The sequence below is a fragment of the Melitaea cinxia genome, chromosome 8 (genome assembly GCF_905220565.1).
Source record: "Melitaea cinxia chromosome 8, ilMelCinx1.1, whole genome shotgun sequence".
Classification (NCBI taxonomy): domain Eukaryota; kingdom Metazoa; phylum Arthropoda; class Insecta; order Lepidoptera; family Nymphalidae; genus Melitaea; species Melitaea cinxia.
In genome coordinates, this window is record NC_059401.1 from 7,185,354 (window position 1) to 7,204,993 (window position 19,640).

At 30.6% G+C, this 19,640-nt stretch overlaps 1 protein-coding gene across 1 annotated transcript; it reads right to left on the minus strand.

The window, feature by feature from the left end:
* Positions 1-10,120: 10,120 nt before the first annotated feature.
* Positions 10,121-18,334, minus strand: LOC123655841 (transmembrane protein 145). Its single transcript, XM_045591593.1, has 7 exons — positions 17,868-18,334; positions 15,978-16,253; positions 15,494-15,653; positions 13,411-13,548; positions 12,537-12,792; positions 11,633-11,737; positions 10,121-10,946 (listed from the first exon to the last, which is right to left on the minus strand). The coding sequence occupies exons 1-7, from the start codon at positions 18,332-18,334 to the stop codon at positions 10,798-10,800; spliced, it is 1,551 nt and encodes a 516-aa protein (XP_045447549.1). The 3' UTR covers positions 10,121-10,797.
* Between the last annotated feature and the right edge of the window lie 1,306 nt (positions 18,335-19,640).

The window sequence follows — 19,640 nt, forward strand, 5'->3', positions numbered from 1 at the left end:
TTTGGATAAATATTTATGTTATTATCGCATAAAATAATCTGAAACAAAAATTTATTTTCATTTTAATCACTAATAAGATTTGTTTAACTTTAAAAATAATTGTTAATATTTATAACAATAGTGATAATATTAAATTTATTAATACGTAAATAAATAAAACATTATGAACATCGAACATTCCTATCACACTAATTCAATTTATTAAATGACAAATTCAATAGAAAGGGTAGAAACTCTTTTTAATTTGACATTAAGAGTAATTTACCTGTAACCGTGTGATATTTAATAATAATACTGTATTAACTTAATTAAATATTTGGCAAAAGCTGCGCAACAAAATTCGTTATTGTTTTCTACAATTGCAAAGAAAATATAAAATCATTACCTGATGTATTTTGACAATAATTGTTTACACAGCCATGTTTTACAAACTGATACTATTTTTCATTCATCCGACTATGAAATAGAAACATTATAAGACATTTTTTTCACAAAACCATAACTACTCTACTATACTATACAAATGAACTTTGACATTTTCGTATTTCCAATCCAATGGCACAATGGTTCATGCAACATTCCTTTTATGATTATAATTTGTAACGTAAATTTCAAACCGCTAACACTTATGACTGTACAACTTTTTGTAAAATAATGTATCAGAAAAGTAGTATGTTTTAAGTCTATTTTAAGAACACAAATACAAAAAATTATGGTTTGAACAAATTTTTGACGATAGATAGCCCAAGATGAAAACGTAAATTGGAACGAAGTTTATATCGTACACGATATCGTAAGACGAATGAGGGTATTCATAGTCAGGACTTTTAATTTCATTATATTATTTTTTTCGTGGAACAACCCAGATTATGAATTTATCTAGTGCCTAAAATACTGGTTAATATGATTATATTTAATGCTTCTCGCTAGTTGTTATAAGTTTTACTCTTATATTTGAATATTAAATTTGCTTCCAAGTACCTTCAAACATTCTAATTTCCCAAATGTTTTTTTTTTGTTATGTTATTCTATCTTTTCCTGTTAATGACAAAGTATTTCACTGGCTAGCTAACTTCACGTTGCTAACTCCTTCTTCGTTGACTAGCTAATTTCAGGGTGTCGGTTTTTTTGTGATGGTGTGCGCGCGCATCGTAAAAAATTGTTTTCATCATTTTTCCTTAACGCGCTAAAAGAAGCATATCTTCAAAAGTATTTTTAACAAATTAACTTACTAACATTTAATTAAATTTTATTTGTTAAAAATATTCAATAGATGCAAAAACAACTCAACAATTACATTTGCGTACTTTTGGTGTAGACGAAATTTTGCTTTGCACAACACAACAGACTCTGTTTCAGTAAAAAGATTATTAAAAAGCTCTTGGTAAACAAAATCACTTTATTTAACAACAGATTAAAACAATAATTAATTTTAATATTTCTGTTAAAACTAAGAAACTACTATGAATAAGTGTCCTTTACAGGATGGAAGCGAGAAGATCGATAGCATTCGTCGCTGAATTAACTCTTCACCGGCTCGCTGGTCCGGTCATAAACTAATCTGGGAATGTAACACATAAGAGTATATGTATATTTCATTATCATCATCAAGTTGCAGAAAATATCGAAAATTGGTAGAATTGCCAGCCGTGGGTAAATGAACCAAAGAAAAATATAAACTAAATACAGAGACATAGGTACCTATTATTTAGGACCTGGGAATCGTTTCATACAAATATGGACAAAAGATTAGACCACACGACATTAGAAATAAAGTTCATAAACTCATTAGATGTGACTTAAAACAAACACAGGCGAGAAGAAATAAAAAAATATGTAACAACTAGTTTAGGAAAATAACATAACATAACAATACACTTTATTTTACACCAAAACAGAAATAATTCATACCTATCAGATTGATTTTAACACAGTATCATAAGGTACAAAGGCGGCCTCATCACTGAAAATTTATAATTAAAGTCACTTTTTTTAAGGTTCTGTGCCTCAAAAGGAAAAAACGAAACACTTATAGGATCACTTTTGTTGTCCGTCTGTCTGTCAAGACTCTTTTTCTCGCGTGGAGGTATCAAACTGAAATTCATAATACTAAGGTCTACTGTCCCTTAGAGCTGTGAAAAAATCAAATTTCTAGCCCACGCAATTAAACGATACATACATTACGTAAGCAGAATTTTAAAACGAACATAAACTTATCTAATGGTGCAAACCGAAATTACTTTCTTGCCAATTTACATTAACACTATCATTTTACACTAACATTTTGACTCAGGAGAATCGAAACAACAACATTGGAGCGGAAAGCAAGCTCACTGCTAACTGCGCAATGAACCACTTATAATTAAAATATTAATTGCTTCCTTTTTGCACTGATATACATCTCGGAAACATTGTTTGCTAGCAAACCAAAAAAACTGACTTGAATTACATCGACAAGTAATACAACGTAAGTGAACGAAAAGAATTTACAAACGCACTAGTCGCCACACATAAATGTATATACGAATTGAAATACCTTCTCCGTTTATCAAGTGGGTTAAATAGTGTCATAAGCTTCATAACAACAAGCAACAATTTCTATTTATTTTAGTATAACCTGTACGACTCATAACTGCTTACCTTTAAATCGGGGGAGGGTTCAGTAGGTGTAATAGATCACGTCCCGCGTGAAAAAAAATGATAGCCCATTTTAAAATTTTGTTTAAACAGACGAGCTACTAGACGCCGCGTTGACGCAACTGTTACAGCTATGGATTATACCTGTTGCGTTGGCGGTTGCGGGTTCGATCCCCGCTCATGACAAACATTTGTATTGGCCATACAGATGTTTGCCGTGGCCCGGTTGTTTGTGCAATCCTTGTGGGCCTCCCCACCGTGCCTCGGAGAGCACGTTGAGCCGTCGGTACCGGTTGTTATCATGTACACCTGATAGCGATCGTTACTCGTAGTAGGGAATATATCCGCCAACCCGCATTGGAGCAGCGTGGTGGATTAAGCTCTGATCCTTCTCCTACATGGGGAAAGGGCCTATGCCCAGTTGTGGGATATTACAGGCTGAAGCGTAGACGAGCTACTTTGATAGACTCGTTCCGCATGATACCTTTGTGCACCGGCTAAAATTTACAATGTAATACATTCTACGAAAAAAGAATTCGTTTCCATGTGCGGTTCCTTAATTGTATGTGGCACTTGTGGCAGTTAGCAATAGTATTAGTTGTTCACTTTATCGACGTTTTTAGAGCTAAGTATAATAGTATTGGAAGGTTATGCAGAAGTACGTTGCCAGAGTAGCTCCTATATTAAGACAAAGTGAAATTTAAAAAAAGGGCTTTGAATTTATTTCACGGGAGCGTGATCGTTAGACGACGCAGTTATCAAAATCAAAAGAAGCTTTATTCAAATAGGCCCCAAGAGCACTTTTGAATCGTCATTCTACAAATTAAAACTTTAAAAATAAATTATTATTTTTGTAAAAGTAAAGTTACCACCGATTTGGAATGTAGATTCTGCAGAGAAGAATCGGCAAAAAACTCTGCAGTTACTCTTTTGAAAAATAATATATAAACTGTGTTTTAGTGCAAAATTAGTAACATGTTGCATAAAATACAGCGTCGTCCACACATCGTTATCAACTATGTAGTCCTGCACCGAATAATAAGCTTTATCTATTTGTTATGTTAGGAGTCGAAAAGCCTTTAAATGTAGGTATGTAAATAATTGGCTCTAATTATTATACATTTTGATTAAGAAAGCGGGACATCGTTTATAGTAGCCACTTTAATTTATTACATTAAAAAAAAATTAGTGTGGCAAAAAGCATACGACTCAAATGTAAATTTCATGGGGTTCGGTAAGCGCCGCCTATGAATGCCTACAGCACCAGTATTGGAAGCGCGATGCCGCTCTTAAACCCAGCCTCCCACTAACACAGTACTACTTGAAAGCAGCATAATTTACCTGTAATCTTCTGTAAGGTTGAACTTTCCCAATCCGACTGTTCCAATTTTGAGGAGGATATTTCCTGCCAAGCCTTACCTCAGTGTGTTACTTACTTTGTTAAAGTGATTCATGTCTTTAAAAAAATAATGCTAAGTTGTTTAAATTTATTAATATAAAGACATCGTTTGTCAAAATTTATTATTTTATATTATACTTTCTGCTTGTGTAATATTAATTAAAGTTAAGTAAGTTAAATTGTGAATTGTAAATATGTATAATGTTTAATAAACTATTGTTGTTAAAGGATTAAAGTTATAAAAAGTTAAGTACAAGGTTGTACTTGAATATTTGTGTCGATTAAGAAAAAAAAAACGTTTATCAATTATTATTTACTGTTTATCTAATATTAATTAGAAATATTTAAAAGGAAAGTTATTTATTAAGAGACGAAACTACACATTTAAATAAAAAAACGCCTTAGTTATTATTAATATTTAATTCACATTTTTTGCTCTCATTGTTCGGTGATTAAAACACATGACAACTTGACAACATAGAAATTATTTAGATAATACTACTAAAATAACAAATAGTACGCATGCACATAGTAGACAAATTGTAGAATTAAAAATATATCTTTACTTAAACTAAGGATAATACTTTATCACAAAACGGAACTGTGCTTTTTGTAAAACTTTAAAACCACTGCAATGTTTTTTTTTATCTAAGCCAATTGACAATACAGAGTATATCTGTATCTCTGTTTTACTAACCTTCAATACTTTAGTACTCTAACGTTTAACCACTAACCATCCAAAATAAGACAGTTTTGTAATTACTCTACCACATACTATAAAATTTTCCAGATTGCAGAACTTTAAGACAACAGTACATGTAAAAAACTATTTTACGTACCTATAAGTACTTTTTAATAAATTTTAATAATAACATTTTATTTTGAATGTCAGAGATCTAATTGTACTTTAATTTTTTATATAATATTTACAATTAATTAAAAATCACATCATGTTATTCGAATCATAAGCGTCGAGGAACAATTATGTTGGACATTTGATGTATGTTATCTACAATACAGTAGAGAGAAATTTTCTAAAAACAAATTTAAAAATAAAATGTCCTGTAAAATTAAATTTACCTATACAGTTGAGTAATATGAACACTATTAAGTACAATTATTTATTGGACATACGTATGACTTTAGTCTCACAATAATGCATAAATGTTTAAATCTACTGTATTGTAGACAATCAAAAAACAAATGCTGACTTTTAACTCAAACCTTTCATTCATCTGAAATGCTTATCTATGAATTCTGAAAATCACACATATACATAATATTAATAATTTAATACTACAACTTATGTCACTTTTACACGACACTACTATTAGAATTTACATCTTATATACCTTTGAATGTTGTTCTTTGCAATCATTTTTACTCCAATGATTTAAAAAGAATTAGAAGTCTTAACCCTTCTAAAAATTTACAAATTATTATAAATATTCTAACATTTGTTAGGTAAGAGAGTGGCAATCATACATTATTAAGAGAACAATAGTTGCCATTATTTCGACAAATTATATATATTCTTCGTTTCTAATTCATGTTTATTACATAATTTTAATTATAATAATTTACATTCTCGTTCTTATAGTTTATTTAACAATCCACAGTATTTCATTAACTTTTTATGTTAATTGAAAATAAATGAAGACAATATAGATTTGGTACTTTCAAAATCTACGCAATCGAATGAAATATTTGCTTGAATTCCATTCGATTTATTTTACTCATTTGTAACAAACAATGTACACATACATATCATAACTCTATACATTTACATTTAAAAGTTAATAAATTCATTTTAAATGTTTAATTTCATGGCAGGTTTACATCTCATTTTAAGGGTTAGTTACTTTTATTGTATTTCTGAGTTTTGATTTAAAATATTACTGAATTTATACTAGAAATAATTAAATAATCTTATTAACTTAAAAAATAATAATTAAAAGTAAAAAAAATAAAAGCGATGGCAAAAGATATATCTTCTCATTAGTTACCTAGCATTGACTTCGTGTTGAATAATTGTGACAAAAATTGTAAACGGAAGAGATTTTTTGTCTGTTTGAACGCGCTAATCTTCCGATGCTATCCGAAAAAATCTGTTTGCATGACACATTTTGTTAAAGGGAACATAAAAAGCAAGTTAATATGCAAAACGGGATATTTATCATGTTTATCATTGGTCACTTCAAGTTATACACTATTTCAAGAGGTAGTGATCACACCAGTGCGTCTAGTTTTACATATAAACTAGTGGTCACCCACTGGTCGAAATTCGACCATAATTAAAAATTTAAATTAAAAAAAACCAAAAAATAATAAAAATAAAGAACCTTTTTTAATTTTTTTAATCAACAAAGAGTATAATATGCGTGATTTAATTAATATATTTAGATACATAATTAAAAATAAATATATTAGCATTCTGCACTCCTTCCCTCTATAAACTGAATAAATACTGAAGTGAAACTGAAAAATGAAAATAAGTGTATGAAATTTAATACGCCTCCGTCGGCGCAATTTTCGTAGTAGATAATTATGTTAGTGACAATGAAAATTTAAAAACTAATATAAATTCGAGTAAATCCGTACGGGAAGTTTAGTAAATTATGAAGCTTCTCGTATTAATAACAATTATTCTAAATACCTAGTTGCAAATAATAATGTGTTAATTCTTACATAGGAATGAAAATGTATGTAATATGTATTTATATATTCATAGGGTGTTCGACTCCTAACTGCGTTCCTTCAAATTGGGAGTTCTTAGGTGTAATAGATCACGTTTTAAAGTCCTAACCCTTTTTTAAATTTTATTTTGATTTCATATACGATTTACTCTGGTAGCGTACTCGTACTTCTGCATAACCCTTCAGTATTATTTTTCTTAGCAATAAAAAACGTCAATAAAATGTAATATTAACTGTCGTATACAATTAAAGAACCGCGTATGGAAACGAATTCTTTTTTATCGTAGAATGTTTTCTATTATAAATTATAGCCTTTCTTACGGGCTCACAAAAGGTATCATGCGAAACGAGTCTATCAAAGTAGCTCGTCTATTGAAATAAAATTAAGACTTAATAATGGGATAGAAACTGTTTTTTCACGCCGAACATGGTCTATCATACCTACAGAATCCCCCATTTGAAGGAAAGAAGTTGGGAGACGAACACCTTATATATGATATGGGTTGATACGAGCAAGAGCCATTGAATTAATCCACATATACCGTATAACATTTTTAAGTAATATACAAGAAAAAAATTGCCAAATAGTAGTAATATGTATGTTATAGAATGGTTTTGAACTACTACTCCTATTTTTTTATGCACCTATAGCTCAGAAATGGTAATTAATATAATACCAAATATTATGTGGTTTTAGTTAATGTCTCTCACTAATCTGTACTCGTAAGAGGTAGATTAATAATATTATTGTACGATGTAAACCTGCTAAATTATTCCATGCTATTTTACCTATTTTCTCATTGGCACTTTTAAAAAACTTCTTTTTTTTTGTTTTCTTGATATTCGACAATGTATTAAACATACAGATCACTTTGGCATCGAAATATTTATATCGTGGATGCTATTAGTATGTATTAAGATTTTCAAAAATGACTTTTTGGGCAATTTTTTTAATGGCCGGTTTCTGAAAAGCTATTTTTTTTTTTTTGTAGTGTAGAGAACAGATTTAATATTTATTAAAAACGTTCAGTCGATCCTACTTATGCTACAAGTATTTCTCAAACGTCGAAAAAATTGATTTATATATTTTTTAGTTTTTATTTTTATTTTTAATCAATATAATATGTGACATGATATTAACGGTTCTGCTGTTTTATTATAGTCAATTAAATGTTACTCTTTTAAAGCCAACGAAATTGATAACCAGTAACGTAAGTAATTAACTTCGTTGTTGACAGAGATCAAATTGTACTACCTAATACTATATATGTAACTAATACCTACCCTAAAATAAGATAAATTAATATATATATGCCATTTACGTGCTTCAAATGTAGCGTAATATAAATGTTAGTAGTTGTAATTTTTAAACAAAATAAAGCTGATACTTTCTTATGCTAAGTTACTTTTGATTAAAGGAACGATTGATTTATCAGTAAGATAATATAGTTTCAGAGCCCGGCTTTAAGAATCATCAGAATATACCTAATTTAAAAGATGCGTATTTACAAACTTACACTAACATACATATAATATATTAATAAAAAAATTGTATAATTAAATCATTTAAAGTTTTAATCTTAAATATAATTTCGCAGTATAATGAAAGTATAATAATAGCTATGCATACCAACATCGCTATTGTGATGAAATTGATTAATTTATAACTATACTAAAAATATAGTGCATTCATACTACTAAAAATTTACATAACTCAAACATAAACATACAAAATACAAATAAAGAAATACCAACATTCACCAGTTACGACTCTGCTATTTCAATTTGTTGAGCTATTATTATAAACATTTAGTTTCGCTATGACGAACGCCATTTTCAAATTGATCAATTTAAGTAAGACAATAAGTCATTCAGTCAGGCGTTCTAATTTATAGATTTACAAGTAGGTATAAGTTGGCGGTGGCGTTTTGACAATTCATTCCAGGCCTGTTGTTGCGTACATTTTGTAAAATATTAAACTATAAACCTGCCCAAAAAATAATTTTAAAAGACCATTCTTTTTGTGCTCAAGAACGTGACAAAAAAATATACCCTTAATATCCATAAATGTGAGGAATGATCCATAAAATGGTAGGAAAATCAAAACTGTACACTGAATATTTTTTTAAAAGAATACTTGGGGTGTGATCTACAATCGATACCGAAGCCAAAAATATAGTTTTTAGAATTTTTGTCTGTTTGTCTGTATGTATGTCCGGGATAAACTCAAAAAGTACTGCATGGATTTACTTCAAATTTGGCACAAATATTATTAAGGAGTCGGGTCAACATATAGGCTACATATTATCACGCTATCACCTACCGGGAACGAGCAGTGAACCTTTATTTCTTTAACGCATTCTGTAACAACGTGTAATCTAACGAAGCATATTTGAATGTTGCTGTTATTATGTTAATAACCATGCTATAAGCCAGCTGCACTCTATAAATAAAGACATTCTGAAGTATATTTAGTATCAACATTGCAACCGTGCGAAGCCGGGCCGGGCCGCTAGTAATCCATAAATGGATAAAAAATAACAATCTTATATATTTATATGCAATGACAAAATCAGAACTTTATGAAATTATTAATACAAAAAAAAACGTGACGTTTCTGAAGCAGATACTGAAACAACATGGGCATCAAGTTGTTAGATTGCCGACATACCAATGTGATTTAAACCCGATTGGGTTAATTTGGACGTGAGTGAACCAAAAGGTGGTAGAAACCAATGTAGATCGATCTAAAACAGATATATTAAATCTGGTACAAGATGCTTTTCAAGCTGTAACAGCGGATACGCGGAAGGCACATTGCGAACACGTTGGGAGGTTAGAGGGTGAATATAGCAATAACGACATCGATTTAGTGAATTTTAACATGTGTCTTGTTAGTGACAATGACACATCAATAGAAAGTAATTCGTCGGAAATTGAACATATAGAAGAACCCTTCATAGACCACTCTTATTCAAGTAACCTTTTGTAATAACCCTTACGTAAGTGTTCTTGTACTTAAATGTACTAAATTTATTTTTAAACAGGTAAAAAAAGTACGAGTGTAACTAATGTGTTATATTTAATTCAGTAATTATCAAAATATAAATATATTTTACATATTAAAAATTTGCGTAAGTAAAAAAAAGGTCACAAAATGTGGTTGAATGACCTCGCATTTGGTTTGTTTACATTTGGTATCTCGGCTCGTTGAACGCACTACAATTAATTTTTGTTCCGTTCGGCATGGTGTTATCATCGGTTATGTCCGGCATGGTGTTATCATCGGTTATGTTCGGCATAGTGTTATCATCGGTTATGTTTGTCATGGTGTTATCATCGGTTATGTTCGGCATGGTGGTGGGTATCGAAACAGTCAAAAACAAACTTTAAGAAATTGCTGTTCAAATTGTAATAGGAGTTTAATAGCAAAGTCGCAATCCTGGACTATTTCTATTTATACTTTTCTAACAGCTCCGCCGACGAATGCGTAATATAAACGATTTTTTTTTGTGCTCATCAAACATTTTTTTTTAACTGAACATATTTTTTTGAATGGTGGGTTATAAAAAAAATTACCTATATTAATTATTAAAACCAATGACTGACGAGCGAATCTGACATTAAATATGGCGCGGATCTTGAGCGCTATTGGTACGAACCACAGAGTTGCATGTTAAGAAAAAAGTGTCGGTATGAAAGATTTTATAAAATTTTGGTAAATAAACGAGTATTTACATATTTTTTTTTTACACGTACAACGTGTATTTCATTATACAATTTATTTGATCTATAGCGACCGTATATGCACTAACTCCCACGGTTTAACCGAGCGCTTAAGATCTTAGCCATTCGTTATATATCTATTAACATTACACACAGTTACATACATTAAATTGACGAAATTTTTAATCCCATAAAGTTTACAACAAAATTGACGATTTGTCAATACCGTTTGCACTACTCTCCATGACGATATATTATATTTCTTCTGTATTCGATTATTAAATAATTATCATGACGAAAAACCGATATCAATTAATTAATATCGATTTTTTTCTGTTGCTATGAAAAAATCGTACCATTTTTGTGCGGTCGAGTAAATATGACGTCCTCGTCTTCCGCGTTTATGCTTTCGACTGCAGTAAGTGCGACTGTGTCGCTGTGGACCACATGAGGCGACTCGTTGAACTCGTCCAGTTCCTCTATACCTGCTGTAAATCACGATTTTTCGTAAATCTCTTGTTTTTTTATTTATAATAATATATATAAGAGGTCGAGTAGCTCGTCTATTTAAACATAGTCAAATATAAAAAAATAGGCTAGGTTTTTTTTACACGGAATGTAAGCTGATAAACCTACAGAACACCCCAATACATTAAAAAACTGTAATTTTGTGTATTTTCTACTTTTATATTGTCAAATTGTAAAATAAGTATGTAACAACTAATAGGTTTTTATCAAAATTATTAATTAGAAATAAAGTACTTTCAGGTTGTTTTTGATTACGATGATAAAGAGACATGACGTATATTTAAATATTCTTACCCACATATTTATGTACTAGCCGAGTTAATTACATACATATGTTATACGATTTTCTTTGTTATGCTAGAAATTAAGTATAGAAAAATTGTATGTTTTACAATGTTATCTAATCTTTAAAATCGATTTGTTTTCTTTTAGATCTTGATATTTCTTTTTTTGATGGCTTATCATAGATATTATTTAAAATATATATATTTTTAAATTTATTTATCATAATTATCTCTCTTTTTCTACATTTCTTTGTATAGTTATAAAATAGAAAGCTGCTTAGCCAATCTCCACATCTTTCATATATGCAAAATAGCCCAAAGACAACTGCTACCTCATCATAAGGATAAAATAAAATAATTACCTGTGTAATTTGGTGGTGCTAACAGTAAGTATTGTTCTGATCGCGTCGGCCACAAGAGGTGCGCCATCACGCAGAATGCTAAACAGTCGGCTGAATAAGTTATACCTGTAAAAGATATTTTATTTTAAATGAATGGAAAAATAAAGAAATCTATAGTGCAAAAGTAAAAAAAATAAAAAATATATAAGATAATATTAAATTAAAAATTAATTTATTTTGATTAGATCACAGGTTCCCAAAATTTATTTTTTGACTCGACTGTTTTAAGTCAATTTCTATTGGAAAAATATATCTGACAAGCTATTTTTTTCGAACAAGTTTACTGTCAGTTACTATTCTAGCCAGTGCGATATATACAAGACGAAGAAACATAGAACTTAGAGTTTATGTCATGATTTTTAACGGAATTAACGCCCCTTTGCTTGTATAGGTTTTCCATACAGATTAATAAGGTAAGGATTAATAGTTACCATAATTTATTTTAACATTAATTATTTTACCCGTCCGAGATAGTGTCCCAATAGTCTAAGCATCACATTAATTTAGCTTTAAAATTGTTTGCATTAATTTTATGCATTTTAATCTTGGGCGCTCTTCAGGCGTGACATTTTTATCAAAATATTTTGACGAATTTTAATTAGTGAAGGTGACATTAAATTTATCATAATTGGCTAGAGTGCCGACACGGTCAGTCGGAGACACGGGTTCGATCCCCGCTGGAATGGTCAATTTTTGATATGATATTCAAAAAATGTTTAGAATTCCTAATGTGTGGGTGACACAAAAATAAAAATCGTACATTTATCATAAGTGTTTGTGACAAAAATAGGTAAATGGATTACTTTTTCTTAGAAATATTTCAACTTATTAGTTATAATAATATCAGGTAATAAATAATACTCGCCTAAAATAAATTTAAATCTCCATAATGGACTTATTTGTAGAGCTATGAGAGCTATTATTGGCAAGTAAACGAACCACACCAAACTTGAAGCGCCGAAATGTAGGAGAAAGTTCAATTTGGGCATGTTATGTTCGTACATCATTGTGTTTCGTAGTTCCAGTATGAACCACGTCATGATAGCAACGCGCAGAGTTAGTACCAACCACCCTGGCCATGTTTGATATTCGTCGATTTCTTCTATTATATCCACTTCAGTCTAAAAAAATTATGTATTTAAAATTTAAAATACATTTATATTAAGATTATAGTTGGACAAAAGGTCGAATTTATGTAAGTGACGAAACTGTATAGAACATATTTTGTCTATTCGCGTTAAGAATGATCGACGGCACTGCCACTATGCTACACCCCTTGACCAAATAAATCGTAGTTAATTCGAACGCCTGTCTGAATGGCTGACTTCAACTCGTCAATTTGAACACGACGTTGTAATTTATTACGATTTTTCTTTTTTTCTTTTTTTGATTATTTATTTAATTTAATTTGCACATTTAGAATTATTTTAAAGAAAATAACTATATTTTAACTTTAAAAAGGGCCCGATTGTCTTACCACAAATAGTGATCTCTTACAGACAACCTCTGTTAATAGAGAAAATATTGATAACATTAGATTAGACAACTAGGTAAACGGAATGAATAGCTGTTAACAAAATTATTATTAATAACAATATTATTAATAACTATTAGTCATAGTTATTGAATAAAAAATTTAATCGAGAGGCGTGGCTAGTTTACTGACAGTGATGAGTCATCGCATTATTTTCTTAACTCAAATAGAATATAACAAAAAAATTAATCAGATGCATGCTTACCGTGTTCCAAACATAAAGTAAAATGTGGACAATCCCATAGACCATCCATACACCAAAAACCAATGGTTTGTAGGTCAACTCCAACCGTGTCACTGCCCACCCTTTTGCTAATAGAAGAAGGAGCAACATAAATAGCGTCTGGAAAATAAAATAAAAACTATTGGTAATACACTCATTAGTCTAAAGTCGGTAATTAGTCTAAGTACTAGTAAGTAGGTCTAATTAGTATACGGTAACATGCATAAAAAAAGACAGTTGAATTAAGAACCTCCTCCTTTTTGTTGAAGTCTTTTAAAAATGCGTTATATTAATAATCACATTTGCTACACATCATTTACAATAAATCAGTCGGATATTTTTTTTTTTGCATTTAAGTTCTTTTGTGCACCTATCTTGTTGCTTCATTTACTGCTTTGTGTGGTTTAATTTACTCTTATATGTTGCAAATTACTATTTAAAATGAATCAAACAACAAATGTATAACAACATTTATAATAAAAATTATAAAGATATGTATTGTCGTATCGATAAATTTCAATAATAATTATTATGCTTTATTTTCGAATTTTCATATATTTTTAAAACGTTTATGATTAAAAACTAGTCCACACTATCATTATCGGAAATGCAAAATGCATGCCTATGCATGCCAGCGCCTGCTGCCTCTACTTTGATAACTGTATGCTTATGACATCACAGATAGACTTCTATTAATTATATATATAGGAACAGTATCAATAATAATTGTGTTTGCAGGCAAATGAAGAAAAACCGCCTTCAATTATATCGACAAGTAATACAACATAGGTAGACAAAAAAATTGTCGAGTAAATACGCATTATCAAAGATTACTCCAAAAGTTGTAATCAGATCTCCATGAAATTTGAATGTGTACCATGTGATAAACATCGGCTTTAGATTAAATTAGTTATGCAGCTTTTCGAGAGTTTCCTTCGATTTCTCTGGGATCCCATCGTCAGATCCTGGTTTCCTTATCATGGTACCAAACTAGGGATATTTTCTTTCCAACGAAACAAGAATTATTAAAATCGGTTCATAAACGACGGAGTTATCCCCGAACATACATATATATATATATACTAGCGACCCGCCCCGGCTCGCACGGGTGCATTGCTGATACTAAATATACTACAGAATGTCTTTATTTATAGTGTGAAGCTAGCTTATAGCATGGTTATTAACATAATAACAACAACATTCAAAAGGTTCACTGCTCGTACCCTGTAGGTGATAGCGTGATATTATGTAGCCTATATGTTGACCCGACTTCTTAATAATATTAGTGCCAAATTTGAAGTAAATCCATGCAGGACTTTTTGAGTTTATCCCAGACATACATACAGACAAACAGACAAAAATTCTAAAAACTATATTTTTGGCTTCGGTATCGATTGTAGATAACACCCCAAATATTCTTTTAAAAAAATATTTAATGTACAGTTTTGACTTTCCTACCATTTTATTATATGTATAGATAATACGGTCGAATTGAGTAACCTCCTCCTTTTTTTGAAGTCGGTTAAAAAGATAAAAACATTTGAATCCTTTAAACAATTTTCTTTCACGTAAAATACACTTAGATACGAAAATCAATACTATTTACCAATCATAAGTTTGAAATTAGTTAATTTTTTTGTTTTCATATAAAATAATTAAATAAAGTGATATTGTATTTACACACATTACAAATTGGTTTATATACTAAAAAAATTATATATAATTTTTAGCTTCATTTGTTCCTGCTTGTTTTGGGACTAAAAGAGTTTTTTTTTTTCTATACAAACTTTCCATTTCATAATTTACATTTATAATTAAATTTCAAAATGTGGTAGACTATGGCATATTATGTTATAATAATTAACTAAACTTTGGTTTTAAGTTGATTTACTTTCAAAATATAATACAAATAAAGGGGTTCTATATAACTTGTGGTGGAAATATGGTGGAATATGTTTGTAGTAGTGAAATGGTCAAACTCTACTGTCAAAATACTCTCACAAGGTTTAGAAATTTAAATTAGTTAAATAAAAGTAAATTAATAAATTAATTTATAAATTCTTACTCTGCTCATGATGTCCAGTATATCACCAGCTACTGCCAATCCCGCAAATCCTACTCCATCAGCTGCAAACTTCACTGTATGTAACACATTGAAGCAGAGTGCAATAAACTCTAGTACTAAACTAGATGTAAATAACTTTGTTACTGGATGTCTTTGTGTCCTAAAATAATTTACAAATTCATAAAATATAATTATGTAATAATAAAGTATACGTTCGTTCCTTCAAATGGGGGTTCTGAAATTGCTATATATCATGTTCCATGTGAAAAAAAAATCTGAGCCCTTTTTTAAATTTTACTTTGTCTTAATATATGCACCACACATACAGGACCCCCATTTGACAGAACATGGTTAGAAGTTGAACATTCTGTAAATATTATAAAATTTACTTTTTCAAACCAAAAAGATTTGTTCATTAGAAAATTAAGTATTATAGATTCATCAGTGCCAGTCACAATTATCAAATATCAATATATGTATTTACCTGACAGCATAAATTTGAACTGGCAAAAGTATAATATAACACAGCCAGAACAATAAGTACAATTCCAAGGTATTTTGTCTGTCGAATGAGAACTGATACAGCATCGAATTATAGATGGAAAGGTTAGGACTGCCATTAACTAGCCAAAAATCATACTGAATGGTCTGTGGTAATTTTGTTAAAGTTTTATTATCCGAGGATGGAGCGCCGGTGTAGTGATGCCATGTACAAGTCTCCTCATCTAAGTAACATGCCACTATTGATACATACCAGAACCTGCAAAAATAATCATACATTATGTATAGAAAGGCCAAAGACGGGCAGCAGCGTCTTCGGTGCGACAAAGCCAGTACTGCGGTCACCAACCCGCCTGCCCAGCGTGGTGACTATGGGCAAAACACATGAGTTCACGTTATTTTTGGCGTAAACTTGTGGAGGCCTATGTCCAGCAGTGGACTGTATAGGCTGTAATGATGATGATGATGTATAGAAAAGATACTGTTTATAATAAAATAAACTTAGATATATAGAACATTTTATAAAAAAAGTATTAGTTAAATATTATAAGTATAGTACAGTATATATTATAGTAATTTAGATTTTTTTTAAATAGTTGTTTGAATAGTGCTTACTTATCATATTGTATATTTAATAGACCCATATGAAAAACATAACACAATTAATAGAATACAATATTATTGTGATTGTTTATTTTTATTGCAAAAGTTTTAAAAACTTATTATAAAATGATGGACTATAGGAAACTAGACAATTCAAAGATTAACAAATGCGACAAAAGACTAACAATATACAATAAAATAAATCTTGACAATTTATTTCTAGTTTTAATCTGTTATGTTAATCATAACATTTATTAAAATAAGGTTATCTTCCAAATTTAAGGACTTGAAATATAAACACATACACGATTTAGGCAACATTACTGTCGTAAATTATTTTTCTACAATCTTTTTACCAAAAAGAAATGATTATGAATATTGGCAAAAACAAATTTAGGAATCATTTGATTAATGTACCCTATAAAAAATTATACTTTTAGATATTGTTTATCTAGTCTTTCTCTGTTAAGAGAAAACTAATGATTACTTAAGTATTTAAATTCAAAATAATAAATAAAAAGTATTAGGCTATTATGTACAATATAGGTAGATTTTTTTTTTTATCGGAGGTTAAATTTTTGTTAAACCCCGCTGTTACAGAGATATCGTAATTCAAGTTTTGAGGTAAAAATTAACCTACCACCTTTAAGGTTAGAGTAACGCTTGGCTCCGGCGCTGCGGGAAGTGCAGCCCTACCGCCCTTGCATGCGAAAGCACGCTCACTCATGCTCCGTTCCGCAGCGGAGGCTGGTCACCGAAGGCCACTCCTCTACGCATTCGTTTGCGCGCTTTCGCACGGCGGGCGAGGGCTCCCTCCGCGCCTCCGGCTTAAAAAAAACACTCTAGGGGTAGGGCAGACCAAGACCACGTGGACAGTGGGGTGCTCCGATTCGGTTTTGGGTATTTTTCGAATTTCTAAACCTATATTCTAGCACGCAATGTTACTAATTTTATTAGAATATTATGTCTAACGTGTTGTTTTGTTTAAAAGTGTCGATTTGTCAGTCGTTAAAGGTCAGTTCGTATCGTATTTTGATCTTGCAGTAAAGATCGTTTTTACGTAAATTTGTTCGAAAATAACGCGTGATAGTCGCAGTACGGAGCATGAGTACACTTACCGCAGCACCAGAATTAAGGTAAAGTCAGAAGTAACAAAAATTTAACCTCCGATAAAAAAATCTACCTATATTGTACATTATAGCCATTTTCTGGTTACCAAGACATCATAATCTTAGTTTTAAGGAAATAAACAGAAAAACATTTCACTTACCTGGGTTGGCCATTATTCTTTATAACATAGGAAAACTGATTATTTTTTATAACATTCCATGGTGAATCCTCATCCACACATAATTTATCTTTTGGACAGGGTATTCTTCTAAATATGTCTTGCCCAAATGTATTACATTTTGGATGGTATGCTGTAGCATTCAATTGTTGGAACATAACCTGACAAGCTATTTCTTTGTCTACGATGTCTCGACTTTTATAATAATGTAAGAAATGTGGCCTATCTAACACGGCAAATGTTATGGGATACTTGAAATTTTGCTTTGACGTTAAGTTACCAAATATATAACCATATGTTTCCTTCTGAAAATGAATATCTGTCTTCTGAAATCCAAATTTTACTAAAAACTTGAAAAATTCCTGTGTCGAGAATTCTCCTCTTATGTGTGTAGGAGATACAGCGCAGAAAAGGCAAAGATGTATCAAAATTATAAGCGTTTTATACATTTTGTTATTACATTAAAATACAACAGAACAATATCAACATTTCTCTAACACGGGTCGTCTTATTCTCATCGTAAATGAGTTATCTTCCACATTATTATACTTTTTAAATGTAGTCACAAATATTTCTGTTTAATCTTATCAACAATTTGACAAAAATAAAACATTTTTATATTTATTCATTTCCAACCAAGTGTTCACTTACTGTCTTCATTTGACAATTAATACGAATACGAAAGTAAGACTTAAGAAGTGACAATTTGGGATGAACATTGTGTATAGTCTGTAAATTAGTCACAACTAAGAGGTATCGAGTATCGATAAACATTAATATTTTTTTTTATTAAAATAGTTTATTAAACATTATACATATTTACAATCACAACTTAAGAACTAAATATTTACAGATAGTTTTGGTACAAATCATGTCCGCGTGGAATTGCGCCAAGAATGCTGGCAGAATTTCCTCGTTGAATCGCTATGCCGATTCTCTGGGCAAAGTGCAAGTGTGTCAACGCAGGTTGCGTCCCACAAAAGTGCCTGTCGCCTTTCCCAGGGAACCAACGTCAATCCATCAGGTCTCTTGCCATCGTCGCGACTAATTCCTATTTTTCTCACGCCGATGCCACCATCTCTAGTTGCCAAAGTAGCTTGGGTCCGCGAATTTTCATCAAAAGATAAATTTAGAGTTTTTTTTTAATGATTTTAAACATAAAATATACACGGAGATTTACAAGATTTTAAAGATATTACATTCAGTTTGGCTTTGTATTAGAGGGATGACACGGAGGCGAGTAGCCATTGCGTTTGTTACCGATACAAAACTGTCTGTCATTTTTTGCGGGGGGAAATTACACACATTCACACTTTATCTAATTCCCACACAAAAATAATCGTCTGTCACTACGAAACTCACACATACTAAATTAAAATCACACTTACATTTTTCACACACATATAGATACATTCTGCGTCATTACAGTATAATGACACGCCGCAACTACACTGACAAGTTGCTTACAGCCGTGATTGTAACAACTGTCGATATGCATTATCGATATATTCAAGTACTCAGTTAGGTAAATAAGGTTTTTAAAGTGATACAAAGGTAAGATGTTATTATATAAACAGACTTAATTTATTATACCGGGTGATTTTGAAAGCGTTTTGGAAACGAAAATTTTGAATTATTTATCAATAACAGAAGCTATATATAACGTTAATTTAAAAATATATGTAATTTTTTTTTCATCAAAGTCGATATTCATATCGTTTACAGACAAAAAGTGAGAACCAGTAGTAGCGCTAC

What these genes read in the sequence shown, in the direction of transcription:
- LOC123655841 (XM_045591593.1), bottom strand. Translation starts at nt 18,334, where the DNA reads ATGTATAAAACGCTTATAATTTTGATACATCTTTGCCTTTTCTGCGCT. An exon ending in AAGAATAATGGCCAACCCAG is followed by an intron (nt 16,254 to 17,867) that starts GTAAGTGAAATG and finishes TTATTTTTGCAG; the next exon opens with GTTCTGGTATGTATCAATAG. An exon ending in TACTTTATGTTTGGAACACG is followed by an intron (nt 12,793 to 13,410) that starts GTAAGCATGCAT and finishes TAATTTTTTTAG; the next exon opens with ACTGAAGTGGATATAATAGA.